This window comes from Catharus ustulatus, chromosome 2, assembly GCF_009819885.2.
Source record: "Catharus ustulatus isolate bCatUst1 chromosome 2, bCatUst1.pri.v2, whole genome shotgun sequence".
NCBI lineage: Eukaryota > Metazoa > Chordata > Aves > Passeriformes > Turdidae > Catharus > Catharus ustulatus.
The window spans coordinates 1150955-1174318 of NC_046222.1; the positions used below are offsets into that span (position 1 = coordinate 1150955).

At 42.9% G+C, this 23364-nt stretch overlaps 1 protein-coding gene across 2 annotated transcripts in view; it reads left to right on the plus strand.

The window, feature by feature from the left end:
- FCHSD2 (FCH and double SH3 domains 2) overlaps nucleotides 1–23364 on the plus strand; it is a 115597-nt gene that overhangs the window by 3454 nt on the left and 88779 nt on the right. For both annotated transcript variants that reach the window (XM_033052218.1, XM_033052219.1), the window contains exon 3: nucleotides 21903–21948. In XM_033052218.1, coding sequence (XP_032908109.1) covers nucleotides 21903–21948 — 46 coding nt within the window. The remainder of the gene's footprint in view (nucleotides 1–21902; nucleotides 21949–23364) is intronic.

Below are 23364 nucleotides of genomic sequence, written 5' to 3' on the forward strand. Positions count from 1 at the left end.
AGCACTTGCTATTTTTCAGGAGCTTATGATCACTTCAGTCTGTATTCTGCTGAAAGATGTCATAAGCCTGTGGATACAAACCCAGGAAAACCTGAAAACGCCGACTTAAAATATTTTCCTTTAATGTAATTTAATTTCTGCGGTTAATTAAATTTCTGAATTTTAATGTTAGGGATTAGGAAGCTGGGTTAATATGTTTGATTCGCTCCCATGGCCACTGAGTGTGTTCAGTGCCCTGGCTGCAGAATTGCTGCTTGGATTTACAGATTAAACATTCTTTCAGTGTGGGATGATGAGATGGGCTATGACAGCTCGGCCGTGTCAGTGATTTGTTCAAATACCAGATAACAGAATGAGAACCAGGGAATTTGGGGTTAAAAGCATTTGCTGAACAAGCCCTGATCTTGGTTTGTGAGGCACAGGCCTTTGAATGGGGAAGGGGGAAAGCTTTGGGGGTCCCATGGTATTGGTCAGGGTGTGGTGCTCCTGTGAGAAGCTGGGTGTCCACCTCGCCCCAATATCCCCTGTCATTTATGGCTGGATTCAGGATGTGTGCCCACCGTGGTTCCAGAGCATTCCAGAAACCTGGAACCACACACACAGGGTCTTCTTGTGTCTGGAAGGAAGGTTTGTTTTTATGGAAAGCACCCTGCTGTCATCCAAAAGTATGGAATTTGAGCAGAGTGCCATTTGTTTATCAAGACTCAGAAGAGTTTGGGCCCTTTGGTAGAATTTTTGGAGCTTTCAGGCGCTGCAGGAGCACAGCTTTGTACTCAGAAACTGAAGTGCTGCAATGGCAACAGGAAACACTGAATCAGGGCTTGCAAGCCAGTGATTAAAAATGCATGTTTGAAAAAGTTACTTTTTTGTGAATAATTGCTTCATTTGTCGGCGCATAAATACAAGCATTCAAATCACATTTTTTGTATTGCTTCGGTTGGGTTTTATGTGCAACTAAAGAGAAGTGATAGGAGGAAAAGATCAGAAAGTTCTCCAGCAGAATACATCTATTGTCTGGTGTATTAGCAGATGATTTTTGGCAGTCTACCAGCCCATAAAGCATGCTTGCAGTTCCAGCAGCTTTGATTTCTTTATGCAAAACTGGGGATTCTTGGTCAGGGTTGAGGAATATGTGTGTAACTACCCTTTTTTTTTGATGGCTTTTGACACTGTAAAATTCTAGTATTTTTTTAAAAAAATACCAAATATCCATTTCAGTCTTAACAAACTTTGTTGTGTTCCTCTGTGGAAGCTCAGTAGCGCTAAAGCTGAAGCCTCTTTCCATGACTTGACAAGACTAATAAAAAATGTGTTAGAAATGTGTCAGCAAATAGATTTAAAAATGCATTTCTGTGTTTATAATCTCTGTTTGGCTCTTTGTGTTACCTTTCTTCATGCTCAGGGACTGAGGAATTTGGGGAGCAAGTGATCCAGGATGCTTTTAGGGTCTTTGGCTTACTTTTAGGCATGACATGTGTTTATCTTCTGTCGCTCAGTAAAGCTATCTCATGCCTTCCTGAGGGAGATCTGTGTTGGCATTACCCTAAAAAGGTGGTCATTCTGCCACTGCGATGGAGAAAAAGTTTTTTTCCTTGACAGGTAAATGTAAGTGTTGTTGCTGTGATCCAGAAACCCTTCAACATTTATGGCAAGGAGTCCTTCACTCCATCCACACTGACTGCTTTTAGGCACTGAGTTACTTTTTTTCTAAATTTTTTTTTGCTAGTCTATGAATGGCCGAATTTATCAGAGGTGTTAGCAATATTCATGCATTTTATTTTGGTTTTTAGATTGCCTTATTTGACTGATGCTAGTAAGTCACAGCCAGGGTCTGCAAGTGCTCTTAGTTTGCTGAGACACAGGGATGCTTTCCTTTTGTGTGTGTACCAGTGCCTGCAGAAATGTAAAGAGCTCTGTATGATTCACATTTTAATTCAACTTGGCGTTTCTGTGAGGTATTTATGTGCTACAGACTTTGTAAACTCATTAAGTGATAATTGCTTTACATGAAACATTGGATCTTGCTTTTTCAAAGGCTTGGGGTCTGCTTTTCCAAAGTGCTTGTTATGCCTTTTCAGGTTCTGCTGAGGTATCCTAAAATGTCCTTTTTAAAACTTCTTCACATTTGTGTTTAACTGGAGAGAATGAGGTTGTGCTTATGTGTCTGTTTTAACTTTAGTCTGGATTAAAGATGTAGGGCCAGGTCCATTGGCCCCAACTAATTCTGCTGCAGCACATGGTGGGAGAGTCCTGTGGATCAGGAAACCCATCCACCTGAAATCAAACCTTCCCTGGCTTTTCTCCCAGGTTTTTTGGTGAATCCAGTCCCTGGTCCAGCGTGGCATGAGAGGGAGGAGGAATGATGAGTACCTGAGGAAGGAGAGGGAAAGCAAAGCTGCTCAACAGCAGCCCAGGTTCACACGGGTTTAAAGTCACTGTGTAACCCCAGCCTGATGCCCTTGCAGGAGGCACAGCTGCTGCTTTGTGAGTTACAGCTCTGGAAAATTCACCTTATTGAAGTCTTAACTCGTTTTGGCTGTCTGGATGTGTTGATCTACGCTGCTTCATCCTTTTAAGTCATTTGAAATGAGATGTAAAGATTGCCGGATTCCTGGCTGAGACAGGGTAACAATACAGTCCTTTCATTTGTTTGCTCCTGAATTTAGTTTTTTCAGGGTTTTTTTTCATATTCATAGTTTAAAAGGAATTGCCAAAAAGACAGGCTCACAATCTACTTGTGCTCCTGATAGGGATGTGAATCTGTGTACAAATACTTCCTTCTGTCTCCTTCCCTTTTCTTGTCCAGGTTTCTGCCTCCTGACATTTTCTTTTTGATAAAGCTGCATTTCTCTGTTATTCAGAGGCTTTCTCCTTCTGCTGCCTTGCCTTTGTGGGTCCCTTCCAGCTCAGAATATTCTGTGATTTTCTATCTTCCACCCTCTCCTCCAAAGCTCTGCCTTCTGACAATTCCTTCTCCCTTCCAATTTGTCAACTGCTTTTTTTGTGTTTTATTTTTTCTTCCCAGGTGCTTCATCTTTTCCCTTTCTTTATCCAGTTCTGACCTTGTGAGTTTTAATTAGTTCTCTGTTTGGGATTCTTTCCTATGTCATGTTCATCAGAGCCACTGAAGATGTGTTAAGCCAGGTGGGGAGATCTTGTGGCTCTTCCTTACCAATCTGAGCCCTTCCCTGCCTTGGATGCTGTTGCTGGGCTGTCCCTCCTGCAGGCTGTGAGGGAAGCAGTAATTCCAGGGCAGGATTTGTGTTTCTGTGCCCAGGGTGAGGACAGAGAACTCCTTGGATGCCTCAGCCTGTCATAACAAGCCAGAGCGAGCACCGCAGATACGTTAAAAAAAGAAAGTAAAAGTATGAATGAATTTACATCCGTAGCCAGCCAGTTCCTGCTCGTTTTAACATGTCATTTTCTGTGCTCAATTATGCTCTGTGGAAGCTTTTGCTGTTGGATATACTTTGTACTCCCTGGTGGAATTTGTGCTCCTGGAATCTGGCTGACTGTGTTGGCAGGTTCCTGATAAGGTTTATGGCAGCTGGGGCTGAGTCTGGAGTAGAGACCAGCAGCAGTTCCAGTTTTAAATACAGCAAATCTGCAAGATCCCTTAAAATATTCTGTGTTAGGGTAGAGCCTTGTGGAGCTGTGGAAGGAAGAGCAGATGGAGAATAAAGCTGTAAGATAATACATATTTACATGTGTGTGGAGCCATATGGATTAGAATTCTAAGAGATTCGGAATAATTTTGAGAAATCTCTGCTTTTCCTGCCCCCAGGCATGGTGGTGGTGAGGAGTTTACCTTTCTTCCTGATCTTTCTGGTCTCCAACTGCAGGGAATGCAATTTATTTGGATGTTCCTGAACCTGGGCTCCAGAGCATGTCTGCCTCTGGCTAGTGGGAACCTGATAAAGCCCCTTTTATAAAAATTCATCTATCCACAAGCAGGTCCATCTCTTCTCTCCCTTTATCCTGCTGAGAAATGTGTCCTTCCTTTTTCCTTCAAGGTCATTCCCTGCATTCAGCAGATGCAGTTCTTGCCTCTGGTGTTTGGGGCTTTATTTCAGCAGGAGCAGAGTGATTTGCTGTGCTTACAGGTTCTGAAACCTGCAACCCACCAAAGTGGGAAGCAGCAGAAGAATCAGAAAAATTCCCAAAAACAATGTGCAAAATGTTTTGGTTTTTTTCTGGGTTTGACTCACATTTGAGGCTTTCCTTTGTGTGACTGGAATATTTATTTCTTTAGAACTTTAAATTTTCTTACAAGCAGGTGACATTTCTTTCCTCCTGGGCAGACCTTTCTCACCACTGCTGATTATTTGTGACTTTATTTTGTACTTTCAGTTTTTTTCCCAGGCTCTACTAATTAGTTGAGGACACACCATTTTTTGCTGTAACACCAAATAAGCAGAAATTTCAGAATTTTTGAGAAAATGTGGTGCAGCTACTTCTGAATAATATTCCATATAAAGATACCACAGAATCTGTGGTCTGGGCACGTTACCTATAATTAGGCAGGGCTTTAATGAGATGCTCACATTCTTGACGGAATTAAAATCTGGTGATGTTTTGACTGGAACTGTTTGAGGGAAGCTTGGAATGTATTTTAAAAAAAACTGTTGCCTACTGGGTGTGGAAATCCAAGTTCTGAGCAAAAAAAGAAGCGTTTCAGTATAAACATAGCCACAGTGTAATGATTCAGGCCTGTCTTGGCACAGTGGAATTGAGAAATGGACCACATTCCTTCTTTTTTTTTTTATCCCTGACAAAAATTAATGGATCTTCTGCTTTAGTATTTCTGAGTACCTTTCAACTGATGAAAATAATCAAAAGATTTTTTTTTTGTTTGCTGTTTTGTAGCAGAGCTAATAGTGTAAAAGACACAAGGCGTTTCTCGCATCAGAATGAAAATTCATTTTTCCCCCCTTTTTTTTCCTTTGAGGTTTGCATTTGAATGAGCTTTTTTTCCTTAAAGCAATTCCAAATTTTGATTTTTAAGGACTTTTAGGAGAACCTGAGCTTGTTCTGTTAAGCTGTGGCTTTAGTGTGAGTTTGTCTTCCCAGACATAACAAGAGGATTTGGGTTCTGAGTACAACTGCTTGCCAAAAGTTGCATTTTCACTTTTGACTCATGCCCCGTGTTCAAGAACGAAGTCTTCAGTTTGCAGAAAGTCGTGTGGGTTTGATTTTTACTTTTTTTCTGAATTTTATCCAAGCATGGCTTTTCCTGGACCTAACTCTTGTTTTTCACCACGATGTAACTTGGCAGAGCTCTGGGAAGCCAGCAGCTGCCATGAAGTCCTGCAAAGTTGCTTTTGGTACAGATTTTTATGGGGACAATTGCACTGTGTATTAAAGTATATGGTACAGAGCTCTTCCTTTGATCTGTTTCTTCAAACTCGGTGTGCTGCTTGGGTTTTCTTTCTTCCTCATCACTTGTGTGGTGAAGGTTTTCCCTCAAGGCTCTTCATCCCAGCTCTTAGTGGAAATCCCTGTGTGTAAGGGGAGTTGAAGGCGTTGGGGACATCCCACAAACGTCAGGATAAGCTGTGTTGGAAAGAGGCAGAGCATTCCTCCCATTCCAGGCACAGTCAGTGCAGCCTGGCCTGAGTCATGGAATATCCTGATGGAATGGTCCCATCAGGATCACCCAGTCCAACTCCTGGCCCTGCACAAACCCCCCAAACCCCCCCATGCCTGACAGCGTTGTCCAAGGGCTTCTTGAAGTCAGGCTTGGTGCTCTCAGCATTCCCTGGGAGCCTGTTCAGTGCCTGAGCACCCTGTGGGGGAAGAGCCTTTTCCCAGTATCCAACCTCCCCCTTTTGTTCTTTTACTTTGGTGCCCAAAGGTTTTATTTTGCAGGTTTTGCTACCCTTCTTGACATCCCAGACCTCAGAAACCCTGTGCCTTTCTAGCAATCTGAAAAACGATGGGAATGGGATTGTCAGATCCCACACCATGTAAATATTCCTTGTAGGGGAGGAGGAGGTAAAAAGAGAAGTTTTGGGTTTGTTTTGTTGTTTTTTTCCCCAGCAAAGGGCTGATGTACCATGGTTATCTTGCCTGCAGAGAACTTGGTGTCCTTACTTTCCTTGTCATTCCCAGCTGGTTTCTGAGATCAGCCTCTCCTGCTCCCAGTGAACTTTTGACCCAACTAATATCTTATCATACACACGGTGAACTTGGATTTCAGATGAATGTGCATCTGATTTTTAGATTTATTTTTTCCTTAGTAAAATTCATGACCTTGTTTAATCATCTTGATTGCTTTCTGCATATGAAAGCACACAGAAAAGATGCTCTGCACTTATACTTTTAAAGACTGGCAGCTAAAACCTTATCAAACCTGAGTTGCTCTGGTCAAATGTTTGCAGTATAAACTGGTTTATAATGGCTCAATGTGGTGCTTTTCTGACTGGTTTTTATAGTAGGTTTTAAAATTTTAATAACATTTTTCCAAAATACACAGTAGGAATATATTAAACTGGGGGCTTGTTATTGACTTTAGGCTTGTAAGTGTTGGCTTGTGTTTATTTATGGAGTAAATGCAATATTTCCAATTAAAACTTGAGGAAAAGGAGAGCGAAAGTATCGAATTAATGGTTGTAAGTCTTGGGTTGTGTTTATTTAGGAAGCAAATGGAATATTTCCAATTGAAACTTGAGGAAAGAGAATAACTAAAAAATAATCTGTTGAAATCTAGCTCTTTTTTTTCACTGTGTGCTACTGTATCATGGAGATTCCATTCTCAGACTTTACAAATTATTCATACCCTTCGGAGACGTTCCTTCTAAGAGCCTTTGGAGTTATTTTAAGCGTTCCTTTCTTTGTGGGAACAGTTTGGGCCAATCCCCAGTGGCTCTGAGAAGGTTGTTCACACACTCCTCTCTCCTCCTGCGCCGGCTCCACCAAACATCCCTTTAATGACACAGACAAAACGCACTGGTGTCTAATTTTATGAGCAGAGCTCAGCCATGCAGAAGACTTTCGAAGATTTATGGTGGTAAAGCCACTAAGTATAGTTATTTCTAGCCAGATGCAAGCCAGTATTAGTGGGGAAGATGTTGGCACTTATGACCATGTTTAAATACCTACAATCCTGAGCATAAGTAAGATTTTTTTTGAGGGGGCTCTGCTGTGTTCTGTTTGCATTTTTGAAGGAGAGAAAAAAGGGAGGAGGCAAAAAAAAACCTGAGCAAGCCACAATTTTTCTTGAGGGCATGATGCTCTGAGATGGGCTCAGATCAGAGGTGCCTTTAAAGATCTTTGAATATAAGAATGAATCATAGATTTGTAGAATGGTTTTGGGTTGGAGGGGGATGTTAAAACTCATCCATTGCCACCCCCTGCCATGGGCAGGGAGACCATCCACTGTCCCAGGCTGCTCCAAGCCCTGTCCAGCCTGGCCTTGGGCACTGCCAGGGATTCAGGGGCAGCCACAGCTGCTCTGGGCACCCTGTGCCAGCCCCTCACCACCCTCACAGGGAGGAATTCCTTCCCATTATCCCATTTAATCCTCCCCTGTGGATGGCCCTGTCCTTCCCTTGTGTCAACTGCACTGCTCAGCTTGGCGTCGTTTGCAGACTGGAAATTTGAGAAATCACTTAACTGTATAAAAGGTGGAATTGCTTTGCTTTTATTTCAGGGTTTCAGGGCGACAGAGATGATGGGCTGAAGTTCTTGAAAAATGAAGTAAATTTGACCTCTATTTTTCAGTCTTTCAGCAGGGAGTAAAATGGTTGTAATCTCTTGACATAATTGGGAATTTCTGTCTTGAAACATTGCCATGTGTTAGGCAGCTGAATTTCTGTTAATGTTTGACCTGAAAATCATTGTATTCCCATCCTAAAGCCAGGCAGAGGCAGAAAAGACAGGCTAGATTGCCTTGTGAATTAAAAAGAATATTCAGAAAAGCAATAATAGGCAGTGTTACAGTGTCTTGATTTCTAGCAGTGCTTTTCATAGTCCTGGTGTGTTCCCAGCCTGGTTTTAGCCTGTCTCATATCTAAATGTACTTTGCTCATTTTCAGCTGTGTTGCCACTGGTGAGAAAGGGTGTAGATGGCAGTGGCTTCCCATGTTATTTTAATGTGCTTGTTGTTTATGAAGTTTTCTTTCATGTTAGCTGATTTTGGTGTGGTTGTTTCTAATTATCTCTCTGTGATCTGAGCTGGCTGAGTGAGAGGACAAGTACGTATCACTGCCTAGTAACACCTAATAAGAAAGAGGTCCTGCTTTTGAATTTCCTCTTTGTCTTCTCATTCTTCCTCTGTTCTTCTCAATGCTGTTCAGCCAGAGTTGTGTGAAGAGAGACAGGACAGGGGACAACTGGAGAGGATCCAAAGACGATGAGGGACAGGAGCGCCTCACTTTTGGGGAAAGGCTGAGGGAATTGGGTTGTTCAGCCTCGAGAGCAGACAGCTGACTGAGGATCTTACCAGTGCATGCAGACGTTTTCAGGCCAGGTGCCAAGAGGATGGGCCCAGAGTATTTCCACTGATGGGACAAGGGGAAATGGGCAAAACTGGAATGCAGGAAGTTCCCCTTGAACTTGAGGAAAAAAACTACTGTGAGTTGACAGAGCACATGGAGGAGCCTCAGAGAGGTTCTGCAATCTCCTTCCCTGGGCTTACTCAGAACTGCTCTGGCTGAACCTGCTTCAGCAGGAGGGTTGGACTGGGAGGTCTCCAGAGGACACTTCCAGCACCAGCCATTCCATGGTTTTGTAATTTGGTGAGATTAATAGAGGACCGTCACAAGGGTGGGTTTGGTTTTTTTCACATGAGTCACAGCAAACCCCAAACCTTTGAATTTCGGTAACTTTACTGAACCATCTCCTGTGGCATTGGTTTAAGGTGGTAAACTTAAGACACTTCACTGTACCAACAATACCAGGATGCTCTTTAAAAGCAGATTTGCCTCCAGGTCACAACTCAAAGGATCTCATCCAACCCTGCAAGGCAAAGGGAGCCTGGATGAAGTTACCTCACATCTGTATCTTGAAAACCTCTGCAGTGGGGACTCTACACATCTCTTGGGAGTTTGTTCCAGGGATTCATGCTCCCTTTCTAAAATGTGGGAATTTGGGAGCAAACGATTCAAGGCTCATTATTAGATTTCCTCTGGATCTCTGGGCAATCCCATCTTTTTGTTTTGCAGTTGAAACAACATCAGTTCTCTGTGTTGCAAACATTAGTATTTCTGGGGTACTTGTACAACTCCTGTCTTTGGGGTGGTTAGTGGGAGTTGCAGCTTTGTATCCCACATTTCCCACCCAGTAACAGAATTTCTGCAGTGGCAGTAAGACTGGTTTGTACCTCCTCCTTAGCTCTTTTCTGTGTGTTTCAAATCAAAGCAAAAGCTCAGAATTGTAACAGCGTGGGAGGTGTTGAGTCTCTCGAATCACTATAAATAGTGGCAGACTTGGGAAAGCTTGGGAAGTGTAATAGTTCTCTTTGGGAATCTCTTTTTTTCGTCTGTGATGTACAGGCTTTCAGGGGAGCATCTGCCTAAAGCATTCTGATTTGGCTGAACGTATGCAGAGCTTGAGTGATGTGCATTGTGTTCAAAGAGGTTAAAAATGCAAACAAACTTTTTCTAGACATTGTTCGTCCACATTTGTATTAATTGATGTGAAAGGAGATTGTAGTTAATTGCTATGAGCTAATCAGCTGCATAGAAAACAAAGAAGGCCCTACATTCCAGCTTTTCTAAGCATTTGAAGCTTAGGCTTTTCTGCTGAGGAGGTGAACGTAATCTTTGTGCTTACAGGAGCTTTTCATTTGGAAATACGCAGAATTTCGACTGTAGTGTCCAAAGGGTGGTTGAAGTTGGTGTTGCAGTCTGCCTGTTTGGTGAAAAGTGGCTGAGCTTGGTCAGAGGTGTGACTCCTCTGTTTGTCTCTTGGGCAGTTGGTACTGAAGAAATAGTTTTAAAAACCCGCGTAAAGACTTTGTTCATCCTCTGATGTGTCGCTGATAAAAATGCCCTGTAATTCTTTGTCTGCACGTGCTTCCTGTGTGCTCCCTCTTCTCTCTCCTCTTCCTCCTGGCGAGGAGGAGCAAAGGGATGTTTCTTTCCCCCGTGTTGTTATTCCCGATTTCCTGGGGACACTTGTGCTGGTGTCCTGCAGCCGAGGTTCGCTATTCCTGCCGGGATGCAGGAATGCGGCCCCGGCACGGCGCTCTTTGTTCCCCGAGTCGGGGTGGTGTTCAAACACCCCGGGCCCGGGTTGTGAGGTGTCTCGAGCTTTGATCTGCCCTGGGAAGTTCCTTTGAGTTGGTGGGGGTGCTTTGATGTTCTCTGCTCGCTGGCTGCCAAGTCCTCCTGCTGGAGGTGCAGCGCGGAGCTGTTGTCCAGTTGGGAGCCAAGACCTCATCTCTGCACGCATCCAAACACTTCTTCACTCTCAGGGAGCAACTCTGCTGGAAGAGTTTGTCCGTTGTAGTTGTGATTTATTTTTTTTTTTTGGTTCTAAATTTAGCAGGTTAGCTCGATACTGTGCTAGAGGAGGGCTGGGCCCTTTTGTTGACACAGCTCACTGGATGTTTGAAATGCCTTTTGCCTTCTCTGCACCCAGCTGTGCTGCTGAACTGGCAGCCCAGAGGAAAGGCTGGGAGAACTGGGATTGTTCAGCCTGGAAAAGGGAAGCTTTGGGGTGAGCTGATTGCCCCTCCCAGGACTTGAAAGGAGTCCGTAAGAAAGATGGAGGGGGACTTGAGACAAGGCATGGAATGCCTGGGCAAGGGGCATGGCTTCAGAGTGCTGAAGAGCAGGGGTAGTTGGGTTTTGGGAGGCAAGTTCTTCCCTGTTTTAGCTGCATTTTACTCCTATATGCACTTGGAGCAGGCAGTGGTGCTGCAGGTAGTAAGCAAGATCAATATTCTTGTCAGTGGCAATAAGACAGGATGACTCGACCCCTCTCAGTTACCTTTTCCATACCTTTTCTTGGTTGGCAGTAGACTGGAATTTCTTTTGGGAAAAAGCTTATAAGGAATATTCGTGTTCAGGGGATGACTGGACGTGGCACTCGGTGGTGCCAAGGTAGTGATCAGTCAAAACTTGGACTTGATGAACTCAGAGGTGTTTTCCAACCTAAATGGTTCTGTCGATTCTGGCATGTATCTGCCGTTAGATTTTAGCAATTGTGCTACATGTTTTCAGTGAGCTGTTACATTTTAGTGACTTAAAAAATAACAGTACATCTACTGTACTCTTCGAAAACAGAGTGAGTGTGCTCTGAGGAAAAAACCCATTATAGTAATTATTATTACCTGTAGAATCCATTAAAATACAGGATTTGACTTACGTCAGTGTTAGTGACAATGAAACCTCGTGAAGGGCATCATTTAAAATTGAAGTGCTCGTCTTAAGACTGTAGGGAAAGAAAGGAGAGAAGTCTTTGAAATAAACCTGGGTGGCACTGTCAAGATTCCTAAAATGTGACAGATGAGTAAAGTAAGAACTCCAAGGTGGTTGTTGCCTGCTGCACAACCTTTTGCAGATCTAGGATGAAATAAGAAGCATGAATGATGAAATGTGTCTCGGCTCCTTGCTGTTAAGCAAATGGGGATCAAAGAAACTCCTCATATTCCTGTTTTCTAAAAGCTCCTAGCAGACAGTCTGAATTATAGCATCCTAGGTTGGTTTTTTTTGCTAAAAGGGATATGATGAATCACGTTTGGGGAAGCTATAGAAAAGTACCCTTGTATTTGTCTCTATTGTATCTCCCCCTAATGCTTGCTTAGTTTCCCATTTTAAAACAAAAACTCATTAGTAATCATTTTAAATGCACTTAAGCTCTGCAACCAATCCTTGTATTTGTTGTGAATGTTAATGCCATAAAGAGGGCACGCTTTTATTTTGAAAAGGGTGAATGAAATGCTCACACTCACCAGCAGCTTTCTGGCAGTTCTTTGTTGTTTTCTTTTTTATTCTGCTGAAGGAAAAACTATTGTTTTAGCATTGTTTTGTGTCTGGGTGTCATGTTCCTCTGATCACATGTTGGACTGCTAATACTTCTCTGAGACAAATTGCTGAAAACATTGGCTACGTTTGAGGTTGCAAGAATTCTCTATATATAGTGACAGAATTGATTTTTTTGGCTCTGTTGCTAGTGGCAACTCATCCTAATCCCAAACTGTACAGTAATGTGATTTATGGGGAGTGCATTGCTCGCTAGTGAATGTTGTCTGGAATTTTTTTTCTCTGTGCATTGCTACAGGGGCACAGTTCAGGCATGAGGTAAAGATACTTCATAGTTTATCATAGGTTGTGTGGATTAGAACATTTAAAATTATGAACAAAATCGTAGCTCACAAACGCATTTGGAAAAAAAAAAGCTGTTTTGTTTTTTTTGATAGATTTTTAAAGGAGAAATTTCTCATTAATTGGGAGCTTGTGCTGATAAAAACCAAGCTATCTCCTGTTTAAGGCCCAATTTGCTTGTGGGTACTTTCACACCAAGAATTTTGCATATGTGTTAGTATTTTTTGTTTAAATCAAATAAATTTTACTGAACGTTAAAAAGCTTCAATTTGAAAAATTGCCAAGATAGTTATGTATTTTCGTAAAGTGCACTTAAAATTGGCCTGTGCCAGTTGTGATTGACCTCTAAATGTCCTGCTAAAAATTGTGACTTTATAACACATTGTGTGGGGAAGTTTTAGGTTTGAAGAGCATCAGTTAAACTATCGTGAGTAAGCAAAGCACTCTTGAAAATCCAGATGGGCTTTTTAGAAGGGGACATTTTGCAACAGCAGGGAGATCATTCATGGTTGGTCATGATCATCGTCAAGGTCTTTTCCCACCTGAAATACTCTGTGTGAGAACTTGTGAAGTCAAGTTGTTCAAAGTCAGACTTTCTGGCTTTTGTTTTTCAAAACAGGAGCTTATTTATCTGCTCTCTGTGGGCATGGAAGGCAGAGATTTTGCTCCTTTGAGTTGAGTGGGGTTAGAACAGCAGTGCCTGCAGTTGCTTGAGGGGATGGCAGGAGGAGGATCCGGGTACTGAAAATTGTGTGTGAAAACTGGAGTAAAAGCAATTGTAGGTGGATGCTGGCAGGACGGGCAGGAGACTGCTTTTGTCACAAAGATATTATGCCCAACTTTGACTCCTTGATTATATAGCTTACTGTATCCTGATGCTCTGAAATACTGGTTGAAGTATTTTCAACTTTAATACCTCTGTTTACATTCAGGAGAATTTTCCTTCTGTGTACTTTTGTCTTAGTCGAGGATAAGGGAAGATTTAAAGGGTAAACATTCCAAAGGACAAATGGTAGCAAAACTGTCAGAGCTGATTAGTTTTAGGTGTGAAATGAGCAGGCTTCTAATTGCAGGGCAGAGATACAGAATCCAGTGCAGTCTGAGTTACTGTAAATCCTCGGTGTAGCAGAAGGATGGAACGGGGCTCCTCAGGGTGGTAAAATGTTCTGTAGTAGCTGAATCAACAAGAGATTACTGTGTGCTTGGCTGTAAAAGGGATGGGGCGGATATTGTAGCTCCTGTTTGCTCGGGGAAAAACTGTTAGAAAATCGTGAGATGCGTTGTAGAAGGGAATTTGTAAAGGAGAGAAGAGCTCTGCTGTGGTACAGGATGTTTGAGCTGCCAGTTACTCCCTTTCTGCAGGAATTTATGAAGAGCTATTTTGAGACTAAAGAGGAGACAGTACAGAGTATATATATATGTAAGTCGAGTTTAAAACAAGGCCACTTTTTTATTTCTTTTGTTCTTGCCAGAGAACGGGAGCAATGTAAGGTAAGCAGAAAGTGAGGGCTGACTTGCCAGCGAGCTGCAGGAAGGAGAGCTGAATTCCTTGACTCAGCAAGCAGGGAGTTTCCTGATGTTACAAATATTTGTGCTTCACGAGTTGTAAAGATGCCCTTCACACATCTGCTGAGATCAGGCAGACCTCAAGTGGATCCACAAGCAGGAAATGTCACTGACTTCTCGAGCTGGGTCAGAGAACTTCTTTGTGGGCAAAAACTGAGGCTGTGGGTGACCTCTCCAGGGTGGCTTTGAGTTTGTTCTGCTGCCTCTGTGCTTTCACAGCCGTGGGGCCTTGGCCTGCCCAGCAAGGCTCTTGTTAGAAATCCTGGCCCGGAGGCCGCGTTCGCACCGCGCTGGGATGTTTGTGGTGTGAGAACTCCACGTTGTCCGTACTTGCCGTGGGAGGGGAGGCTGGTGGTCGGAATCCTGTCCAGACTGGTCGTGGCTTGGGCTTCTGTGACCACAAATTGCCTTCAGGACCTGGAGACGCGCCGTCACGAGAGCAGAATTCGGCTCCTTCACGCAGCTGGGGGCAGAGTCTCCTGGGAAGCAGCCAGGAGCGATGGTGGATCAGCTTAGTGTTCCTGAGCAGCACTTCCAGAGAGCTGAGGAGCAGCCCATCCTTGTGTGGGAAGGTCAGGAATTTCAGCAGAAGCATGGCTGAGCAGGGAAAGCACATGAGGCTGGTGAGCAGCAAGGGAGGAGTATGGAAGTATGGAAGCTTTGCTTGGCTGCTCTAGGACCATAGCAGTGACACCTCCAGCTGGTCAGGACACGAGTGCAAGGAGGGATGCTCTGGGAATGGCAACAGCAAGACATTCCCTGATGGGCTCTAGAGAAGGGTCTGCACTGCTCAGCAGTTTTATTCCCCCCACTCAACCTTTCCTGGGGAAATCTTCCCCTTCACTAGGGAAACCTTAACAGGTAATTTGGTACGAAGAGCCATTTCTCTGGTATAGAAATACATTCATCAGCAAGAGCTGGGAGAAGAATTCCACGTGTGTATCTTTGTGCTGAAGGGCATGGATGTGATGTAATGTGGGAGGCAGCAAGTTTAACTGGAGACCAGGCAAATAAAGCCAGCCCAAAATCCAAGCAGCAAAATGATGTTTGAACACTGCAGTAGAATTCACAACACAGTACAGTAACTTCTTGTGGAGTTTATTTAATAGGTGGTGCAAAGTCTTCAGCAGGAAAGGCAATAGTGGCAGTGCTGATATTACTCAAACCTGACATGGAACTTTTGCTCCTTGATAAAAATGCTGCTGAATGCTGCCTGTATCTAAGCAATAACATAAGCCTGGCAGGTGACAGCATGCATATGAGAGTCATCTTTCTAGGAAGGGATCTGTTTCATTCAGATGATATAAAACCATTGAACAAAGGAGAATTTGTTATTTTTAGAACCAAACATAAAGGCTGTGATTTGCTGTAATGTGACCTTTGGTGATTTTTTTCTTGGAGTGGCTGAAAAGGAACCTAAAGTATTCTGTGAAAGTGGAGACTCTGGTTTTAAATTAAATGGAAGTGACTTTCTTCTTGCTTACAAACTTCTTAATTTTTTCCAGTTGCCTTTTTGCAAGAGCAAATGCATGAGGCGAACTCTTAGAGTCAGCACTGGTTTTACTGAAATTTGCAAATGTTTAAACCAAAATACAAAATACAAAAAAAATACAGTTAGCCAGAAAGTGATTGGAGGCACCTGGATTCCCTGGTGAATTGTCTTTGCTGATGATTTTGTTGTAATAAAGGAGTTAATTCTTTTACATGAGGTAATTAAGGTGAAACTTCACTTGCCACGCTTTGTCAGAGATGAAATTTTTGATGTATAAATAAAAAATATCATCAGTGGTGTTCAGGGATCAGTGTTGGAGGAGTCTTGCTGGAAAAGGGTAAGTCAGGCTACAAAAATCTCTGAATTTGGAGTCTTGGGTACTTTGTGAGTAGGTTTAGGTTAAATATTAGCAGGAAAGGTATTAAGAGGAATTGTTCCCTGTGAGGGTGGGCAGGCCCTGGCACAGGGTGCCCAGAGCAGCTGTGGCTGCCCCTGGATCCCTGGAAATGTCCAAGGCCAGACTGGACAGAGCTTTGGGCATCCTGAGATAAGAGAAGGTGTCCCTGCCCACGGTGGAGTGGGGAATGGGATGTTCTGTAAGGTCCCCTCTGACCATAACCATTCTGGGGTTCTGTGAAGAATGTTTCAGGTTTCAATAAGCTGGTCGTTGCACTGCCATGCTTTCTGCAGCCTGTGTGCAGATAACTTCAGAGATAGCGGCGTTCTGAAAAATAATTTACCCTTCAGAGGCTCAGAATTTTATGGAAATCTTCTAAAACATTTCTGTAGTTGTAATTCTGTTTAGTAAAGAGAAAAACCACAAAGAGGAGCTTATTACATGCCGTGTTTGAGAGCCTTGTCATGATGAATAATTCCTGTAGGTTCATTATTGCTCCAGGTATGTTGTCTTTGTCTCTGCTGGACACGGGGAGGGAATATTAATGCAGTGTGTCCCTGCATACGCTGGTGTTCCTGGAGTCCCTCATTAGCCATGCAGCTGCTGCTGTGTTATCTTATCTCAGCATTTATTGCCAACCTCTGCCCTGAATGGAGCCTCGAGGATGATTTATGTTGGCTGGAGTATTTGGGTTTCAGTTGTGCCTTTCTAAGTGACACACCTGTCCTTAAATTAAAAGCCAGGTAATGGCAGTTGTTTGGTTGTACAGTGTTGATTCATTATGGTGCATTTTTCATGTGCTGGGGGAAAGTGAGAGGAGGAATCCACCTTAAAGTACTGAATTAAACCAAATAGGATGCTGGCATTCCTTAACCTGATTTCTTTTGGGGGTGGGGGCAAAATGTTTTGCCCCGTTCTTTCCTCCCAGCTATTTCAGGGTTGCTCCCCTTTGGATTTTGTGGTGGGAGCTGGCATTCCAAAGGATATTTTAATTCAGTTCCATGATCTGGGGAACAGTCTGGAGCACCAGGAGAGGCTGAGGGAGCTGGGAAGGGGGCTCAGCCTGGAGAAAAGGAGGCTTGGGGGGACCTTGTGGGTCTCCACAACTCCCTGCCAGGAGGGGACAGCCAGGGGGATCAGGCTCTGCTCCAGGGAACAGGGACAAGAGGAGAGGAACAGCCTCAGGCTGGGCCAGGTTGGACATCAGGAATTTCTTCGTGGAGATGATTGTCAAGCATTGGCAGGGGCTGCCCAGAAAGGTTTGGAGTGCCCATCCCTGGAGGTGTCCAGGGAATTCCTGGATGTGGCACTCAGTGCTCTGGGCTGGGAACAAGGTGGGGTTTGGGCACAGCTTGGGCTCAGTGATCCCTGGAGGTTTTTTCCAACATTAGTGATTCTATGACTTGGCAAGACAAATGCCATCGTTTTGAGCATCCCTTCTTCCTTCCTCCCCCAGCTTTTACTGCTGAGCACAGTGCTGTGTGGTCACTTGGGGTCAGCTGTGCTGACTGGGTCCCCTCCCAGTTTCTTACACACTCACAACCTGCTCACTAGTGGGAACAGTTCCCCAGAGAAGCTCTGGCTGCCTCTGGATCCCTGGAATTGTCCAAGGCCAGGCCTGGACTGGGCTTGGAACACTCTGAGATAGTGGAAGGTGTCCCTGCCCATAGCAGGGGCTGGAACAAGATTATTATTAAGGTCCCTCCCACCCAAACCGTTCTGTGGTGTGAGGAGCAGGAAAGGCTTTGAGCTGTGTAAGCACTGCTCAGCAGCAACAGGAACATCCCTGAGTTATCTGTGCCCGGAACTTTGTGTTCTCAGCACAAATCCCAGGCTCAGCCCCATCCCAGCTTCTGTGCACAAAATTAACTCCATCCCAGCCAAGCCCAGCACTGGGAGCTCTCCAGTGGAAGTGGACATGGCAGGTGCAGCTGCAGGACTTTGAGCTCACTGGGACTCACTGGTGCTGCTGGCAACTGGGAATCTCTCGGAGGTCAGTGGATCAGTGCTGGTCCATGACTTCAGTCACAACCTGGATGGTGGGATGGGGCTTTTGGCAAGCTGAAGGAGCCTGTTAAATTGGGGGAGAACATTGATAGGCTGGAGGCAGGGCTGTGTCCAGGGCAACCTTGGGATGTGGGTGACAGAGGCTGGCAAGAACCTCTGGAAGGTCAACAAAGGCAAATGCCAAGTTCAGGCATTCCAGCCTTGAGCAGCAGGCCTGGCTGGCACTCCAGGCTGGAATTTCAGTGCCATCCTGGACAGAAACACTTCACTGCATGTCTTCACTGTTAAAGAGATTGGTCAGCAGTGATTTGTGGACAGTAATTCCTAAATGTCATCTTTATCCTGCCAACAGTAATGGAATATACTTATTTATTCCCTTTACAACACACTAAAATTTTGAAGTCCATTTAAAGTGTGGGATGGTTTGAAAAGAAAACAAGAAAGAATAAATATAAAGAAATTCAACAATATTTGGGGCTGATTCAAGCTGATGGAGTGTTTTTTGTCACTGGGACAAAACCAGCTGCTCCCCTTGTTCTTTTCTTTTCTTCTTTATAATGAGACCTGTCTTCATGTTTTTAATGGAGTATTTTGGAGTGAGTGTATACTTCAAAAAAAAACAAGGATAGTATTACTTTGGACATGATTGCACACTGAGTGTGTGTGCTCCCAAGCCCAAGCTGTAAAGTCATAATTTTCCACCAGCGTGTGTTCTAACTGTCAGGAATTGTCCATGATCTACTTTCTGGGAAGCTGGAAATTTTTGGGTATTTCAAAATTCACTGATTCATCTTCTCGAGTGTTGGTGGACTGAGTCAGGTTTAACCCAGCTGCAATGTGCTCTGCAATTCTTTGGAGATCTACTTCAGGAATTTTTGATGAGGTGAATTAATTTCAGGTCAAGGTCAGTCCAGAGGTGCATTTCTTTAGCCTGATGTTTTTGGATGTTTTGGGTGCGATACTAGTTTATCCTTTTTCTGAGGCTTTGTGTTAATTGTAAGGATTTAAAAATTCCATTAAAATTTCCAAACAATTTGTCTGAATGTTCATAGCAAAAAAACCTACAAACACAAACTGCTGGTGTCAGGTGAGCTGTATGAATTTTCCAGTTGATACCTTGGGTTTTTGATCATTATCATCGTCTTGCACGAGAAGTTGTTCCAAATGGGATTCAGGCCTTGCCTGGTTCGTTGTTGAATTTCTCAGCCTTTGAATAGAAATGCATTCACTACTGGTGCAAATTTAGCCTCTTCTTTTATTCAGGAGCCCTGAACATGAAGTGTGTGTTTACGTTTTTGCATAGCTCTGCATGAGATTAAATTTTTATACAGCGACTAATTCACTTTCTGGTTTTCAGGGTGTCACTGTGTTTAACTTTCTGCTGTGCAACCTGTGACTTTGATCTTCAGATTTGTACAACTGCACAGTATTGGCAGTTGTGACATTGTCTTATGAAGCACTAATGTATACTTTAATGTTCTTATATTGATTTTTCATGAAGGTATGAGCTTTACACATTTCCAACCCAAGTGGACATCCATGAAATAATTAAGCCCATCTGTTTCTCCTGTTTCCCTGTAGGAAAACTTAATGAAATACGATTCTCCACTGACCTGACTCTTTAATTCACGTTGTTATGCTCTACTACAATGGGAATATAAAAAGATACCTCAATATTTCATAGCATCTGTTACCTTTAATGGATGTGAGTGATGGAAATACATGCCAGTAGTTGAAATTTGGGGTTGGGAATTTGCAGTGAGAGTTCAGCACTAGAGAAAGTGGCATTAGCAAAGTGGGAATGGCAGGAAGAGAAGTTTCCTTTCTCCTGCTCTCTTAGAATTCCTTGGTCTCACAGAGCCTAAGTGAAAATGGGGAGAAGGGAGCAAATACATTGCATTAACAATTGCATTGACAGGATAAAAATGATGCTTAGGAATTACTCTCCACAAATTAAGATGCCTTTTTGGGGAGTGCAGTTACGGTGTTTCCCGCACTTAGTTAATGGTTACTCTGAGAAAAAGATGTGCCTAGTTTGAAAAAAACACTAAACAATTTTCCTGCTTTTTTGCAGACTCACTGATTCATGTCTTAAAAAGTTACCAGTAGTTAGAGAACATTTTATTACTTCATGGAAACAAATGTTTCCTTATATGAATGGATTTGAAAGTCCATCCTGAAGGACAGTGAGGTTAAGACTGTCAGCTTTGCGCATAAAATCTGGATACACACGTCAAAGTTTTCACACTGCCCAAGTTAAAGAACCATGATGCATCTATTAGTCAGACTTCTCTCTTCCCCTGCTCAAAATAATTTTCTCCTGGGAAATGTGTTGACTTCAGTCTCCTCTTTCATGATGTTTTGTAATACATTCATAGTTGTCATAGAAGGGTTGCTGTATGAGCTGTGCCAAGGTTAAAAGCAGCTTTGTGTGGGACCAGGGCAGGGAAGCGCGGTCCCGAAGCCGCAGGGAGCACCGGCTCCAAGGAATGCAGACGGCTGCTCCCCACGGCCTTTCCGTGCTCAACCATGCTCTTCATTCAGCCAGGCACATTTCAACATTGGACACATCATCCTGCCAGCTAGCTCCCCATTTAAAATACAGAACAAAATCTAAAACCAGAATGTTTTCATGAGGAGGTGCTGCTGTGCAATCCGTTCTCTTTCTGCCAGAGCTTGTGGTCGATCCAATTCCAAGAGTTCAGCTGGTTTCAGGAGTCAGTTTGATTCCCATGTTATTTTGTAATCCCACACAAGAGCTGGTTGAATGTTTTTTGTTCTTTGGTGCAAATCTTTTAATGTAGAGTTTTTGGGGCTATCTCAGGCTTCCTTCTTGTCGCAGTCTTTGTTTTGCAATCAATTGAAGAGGAATTTGGTTTGAATGAGGTGAGAAGAAAGCTCAGGTGAAATACACAACTTCATATCCAGGTTTGGTGTAATCCAGCCCTGATTCTGTTTTGAAATGCAGTTAGCTGAGAATTGGGAAATAACTTTGCCTAAAGTATTCCCAGATTTACATTCCAAAGACTGTCACTTGTTTTCTTCTACTCTTTCAGTATTGATAACACATTGCAGTTATTCCTTGGAGTTATTTGTGCAGTCCTTTATACCTCTGATAGAAAAATGAGTCTTCTCAGAAGAACATTGTGGTTTCTAGGTGTTTGCTAAACTGACTGGGATATTGGATTTTGTAACAGGAGATCTTAAAGAAAAAAATTGGGTTATAATATCAGCTGGAATACTTGGAATGCTTTACAAAGGAAATTCATTCACAGGAATCCCGGCCAAGTTCACTTGTTCCTGTGGAGGTGTTTCATATGGGAGTCACACAGCCCCTGGAGCCCACCTGGGCTGCACGAGGGGGATTTGGGAAGTTTAAGTGTTGGAGCTGGAACATGGCCAGATCTTTTGGGCTGTCATTGGTCTGGGAAGAATTCTAAGCAATCCTGATGCATTTAAACTTCACTTTTACATCCTGTTGGTGAAGCTGAGCCTGTAGCATTTGGATGCTCTTCATGGATGAAATGGAGTAGACAGGAATAAAAGGAGCCTGTCCAGAGCTCCTTTTTATTGAGTTAACTTAATTAGAGCATGTTCCTGAGGTGTGGGGTTTTTTTATTGGCCTGTCACCAGAATTATTGTGTAACTAATTTAAACATAATTAGATTTTTTTTTGTACCTATGGTGTAACCTTAAGCTGAGTAGTTTGTGGTATAGCTTAAAGAAAATAACTCTGCTCAAAATAAGTCTGAAGAAAATGAAGTAAGTCTGTCTAGATACAGAAAGCCAAATCCTGTTCTTTGCTCCCAAATTCCTCCCTTGGCTGTGCTGCTGGAAAGCAGACGAGCTTTTCATGAAGAAAATGCCATTTATGCCTGGGAACTGGGTAGTCCTGGGAGCTGAGTTTGCCCAATAAAACTTGGAAATTCAGCCATCACATATGTGAAGTCCACACACGGTCGTTGCTGGGCTACTGATGTGCATTTGTCAAACCATCTCCCTTTTTTGCTGCTGTTTCACTCTGCAGACTGTCAAGCAGAAGCTCCTTTTAAAGTAAATTATTGAATTTGTAGAGTTTTGCTCTCTGTGTTAATGCATTTTGACTAAATTATTGAATTTGGAGTGTTTTGCTTAATATTCTAATGGAATTTCTTTGCTCTTCTTTCAGAGCATTCAGTCAGAAAAGAGCTGCAATTGAGAAAGAATATGCACAGGTAAGTTCTGGAATAATTTTGATGGCTGTGGCATTGTTCTGTTGGGATAATTAATAAATGAGAAAAATACCATAGTGTACATTTTTTAAAATCTTTTCCCTAAGTTAGTTACTATCAAAATGTGTTGAAGTTCTGAATCATTTTGGTCTATGCAGGACTTAGACCCATTCTGTATTTTCATGTATTTTGACTTGAGGAAGTTCTTGAGTACAGAAAACATTTTTAACATTTTTTTCCCAATTGTTATAAAATCAAACTCTGTGTGGTTTTCTCAGAAGTCAGTGTGAAACTTGAGTGAAAGGTAAAATCAGGTCAATTAGAGGGAGAGGAAATGTTCTGGCTTACTCAATCCAAAATAAATTTAAATTCACATTCTTCAGTAAGAGCAGCTTCCCATTCATCTGAAATAAAAGCGGATTTGGCCTCATGCTTGTGATAGGGAATGGAATGAATTTTGATTTGTTTGTGAGAAAAGAGGGAGGATTGCTTTTTCTCCCCTGGTCCAAAATTAGAAAGCATCTAATAAGGGGCAGCTGCCTGTGTAATTTTACAGTAAAGGCTCTTGGAGCTTAAGTCCAAGTACAACAGATTAAAAATACATTAATTTATTTTAAAATAGATTAAAGGTAGAATGAAATCCAAGGGAGTGAGCTCGTGGAGCTCAGTGTGCCATAAATCCAGCTGGAGGTGTGCCTGAGGTGGAGTGTGAGAACACAAGCTGTCACCAGGCTGTTCCAAGTGCAGTCTGTAGGATTGAGGAGTGTTGAGCATCCTTCCAGTCCTCGGTGCTGCATCACCCCCAAAATACACAGAGCAAACGAGTTCTGGGGCTGGACTTCACTGTCTGTTGGGAAAAGATGATTCCTGTGCCTGTGATGGATGGGTTTCTAGTACTGGATCTGCTGCATGTCTTCTCATCTGGAAACCCTTCCTAAATCACGTGGAATCTGTGCTGAATGAAGCCCACTCACTGGCAATAGTGCCATAAGTTATTGGTGCTCTCATTCTTTCTCCAGATATGAATTTACCTTGGCAAGTACCAATTTCATTGGCAGCTGTACTGAATTTGATTAAATACCATGAATTTTTCCGTGAAACTGTGGTTAAAAATTCATATTCTTGACTGGTTTTTTTAACCAGTAGAAAATTTAACACCAATTCTTAATACATTTATCCATTAGACACTGGGAATGTCTTTTACATGCAGAGACACAACAGTCACTGCATTTAGGGAATAGTCTTGATAAGCTGGAAAAATAATTACACTCTGCACTTCGGAAAGCTCAGACTTAACAACTGAGGCTTTCAACTCCTTGGATTCAAACCCCCCCAGCTTTGCAGCAATGCAGCTGCAGCATTTGAGATTCACTGAATGGCTGTGTTTATATGAATGAAGTCTTGTGGGATCGCTTCCTT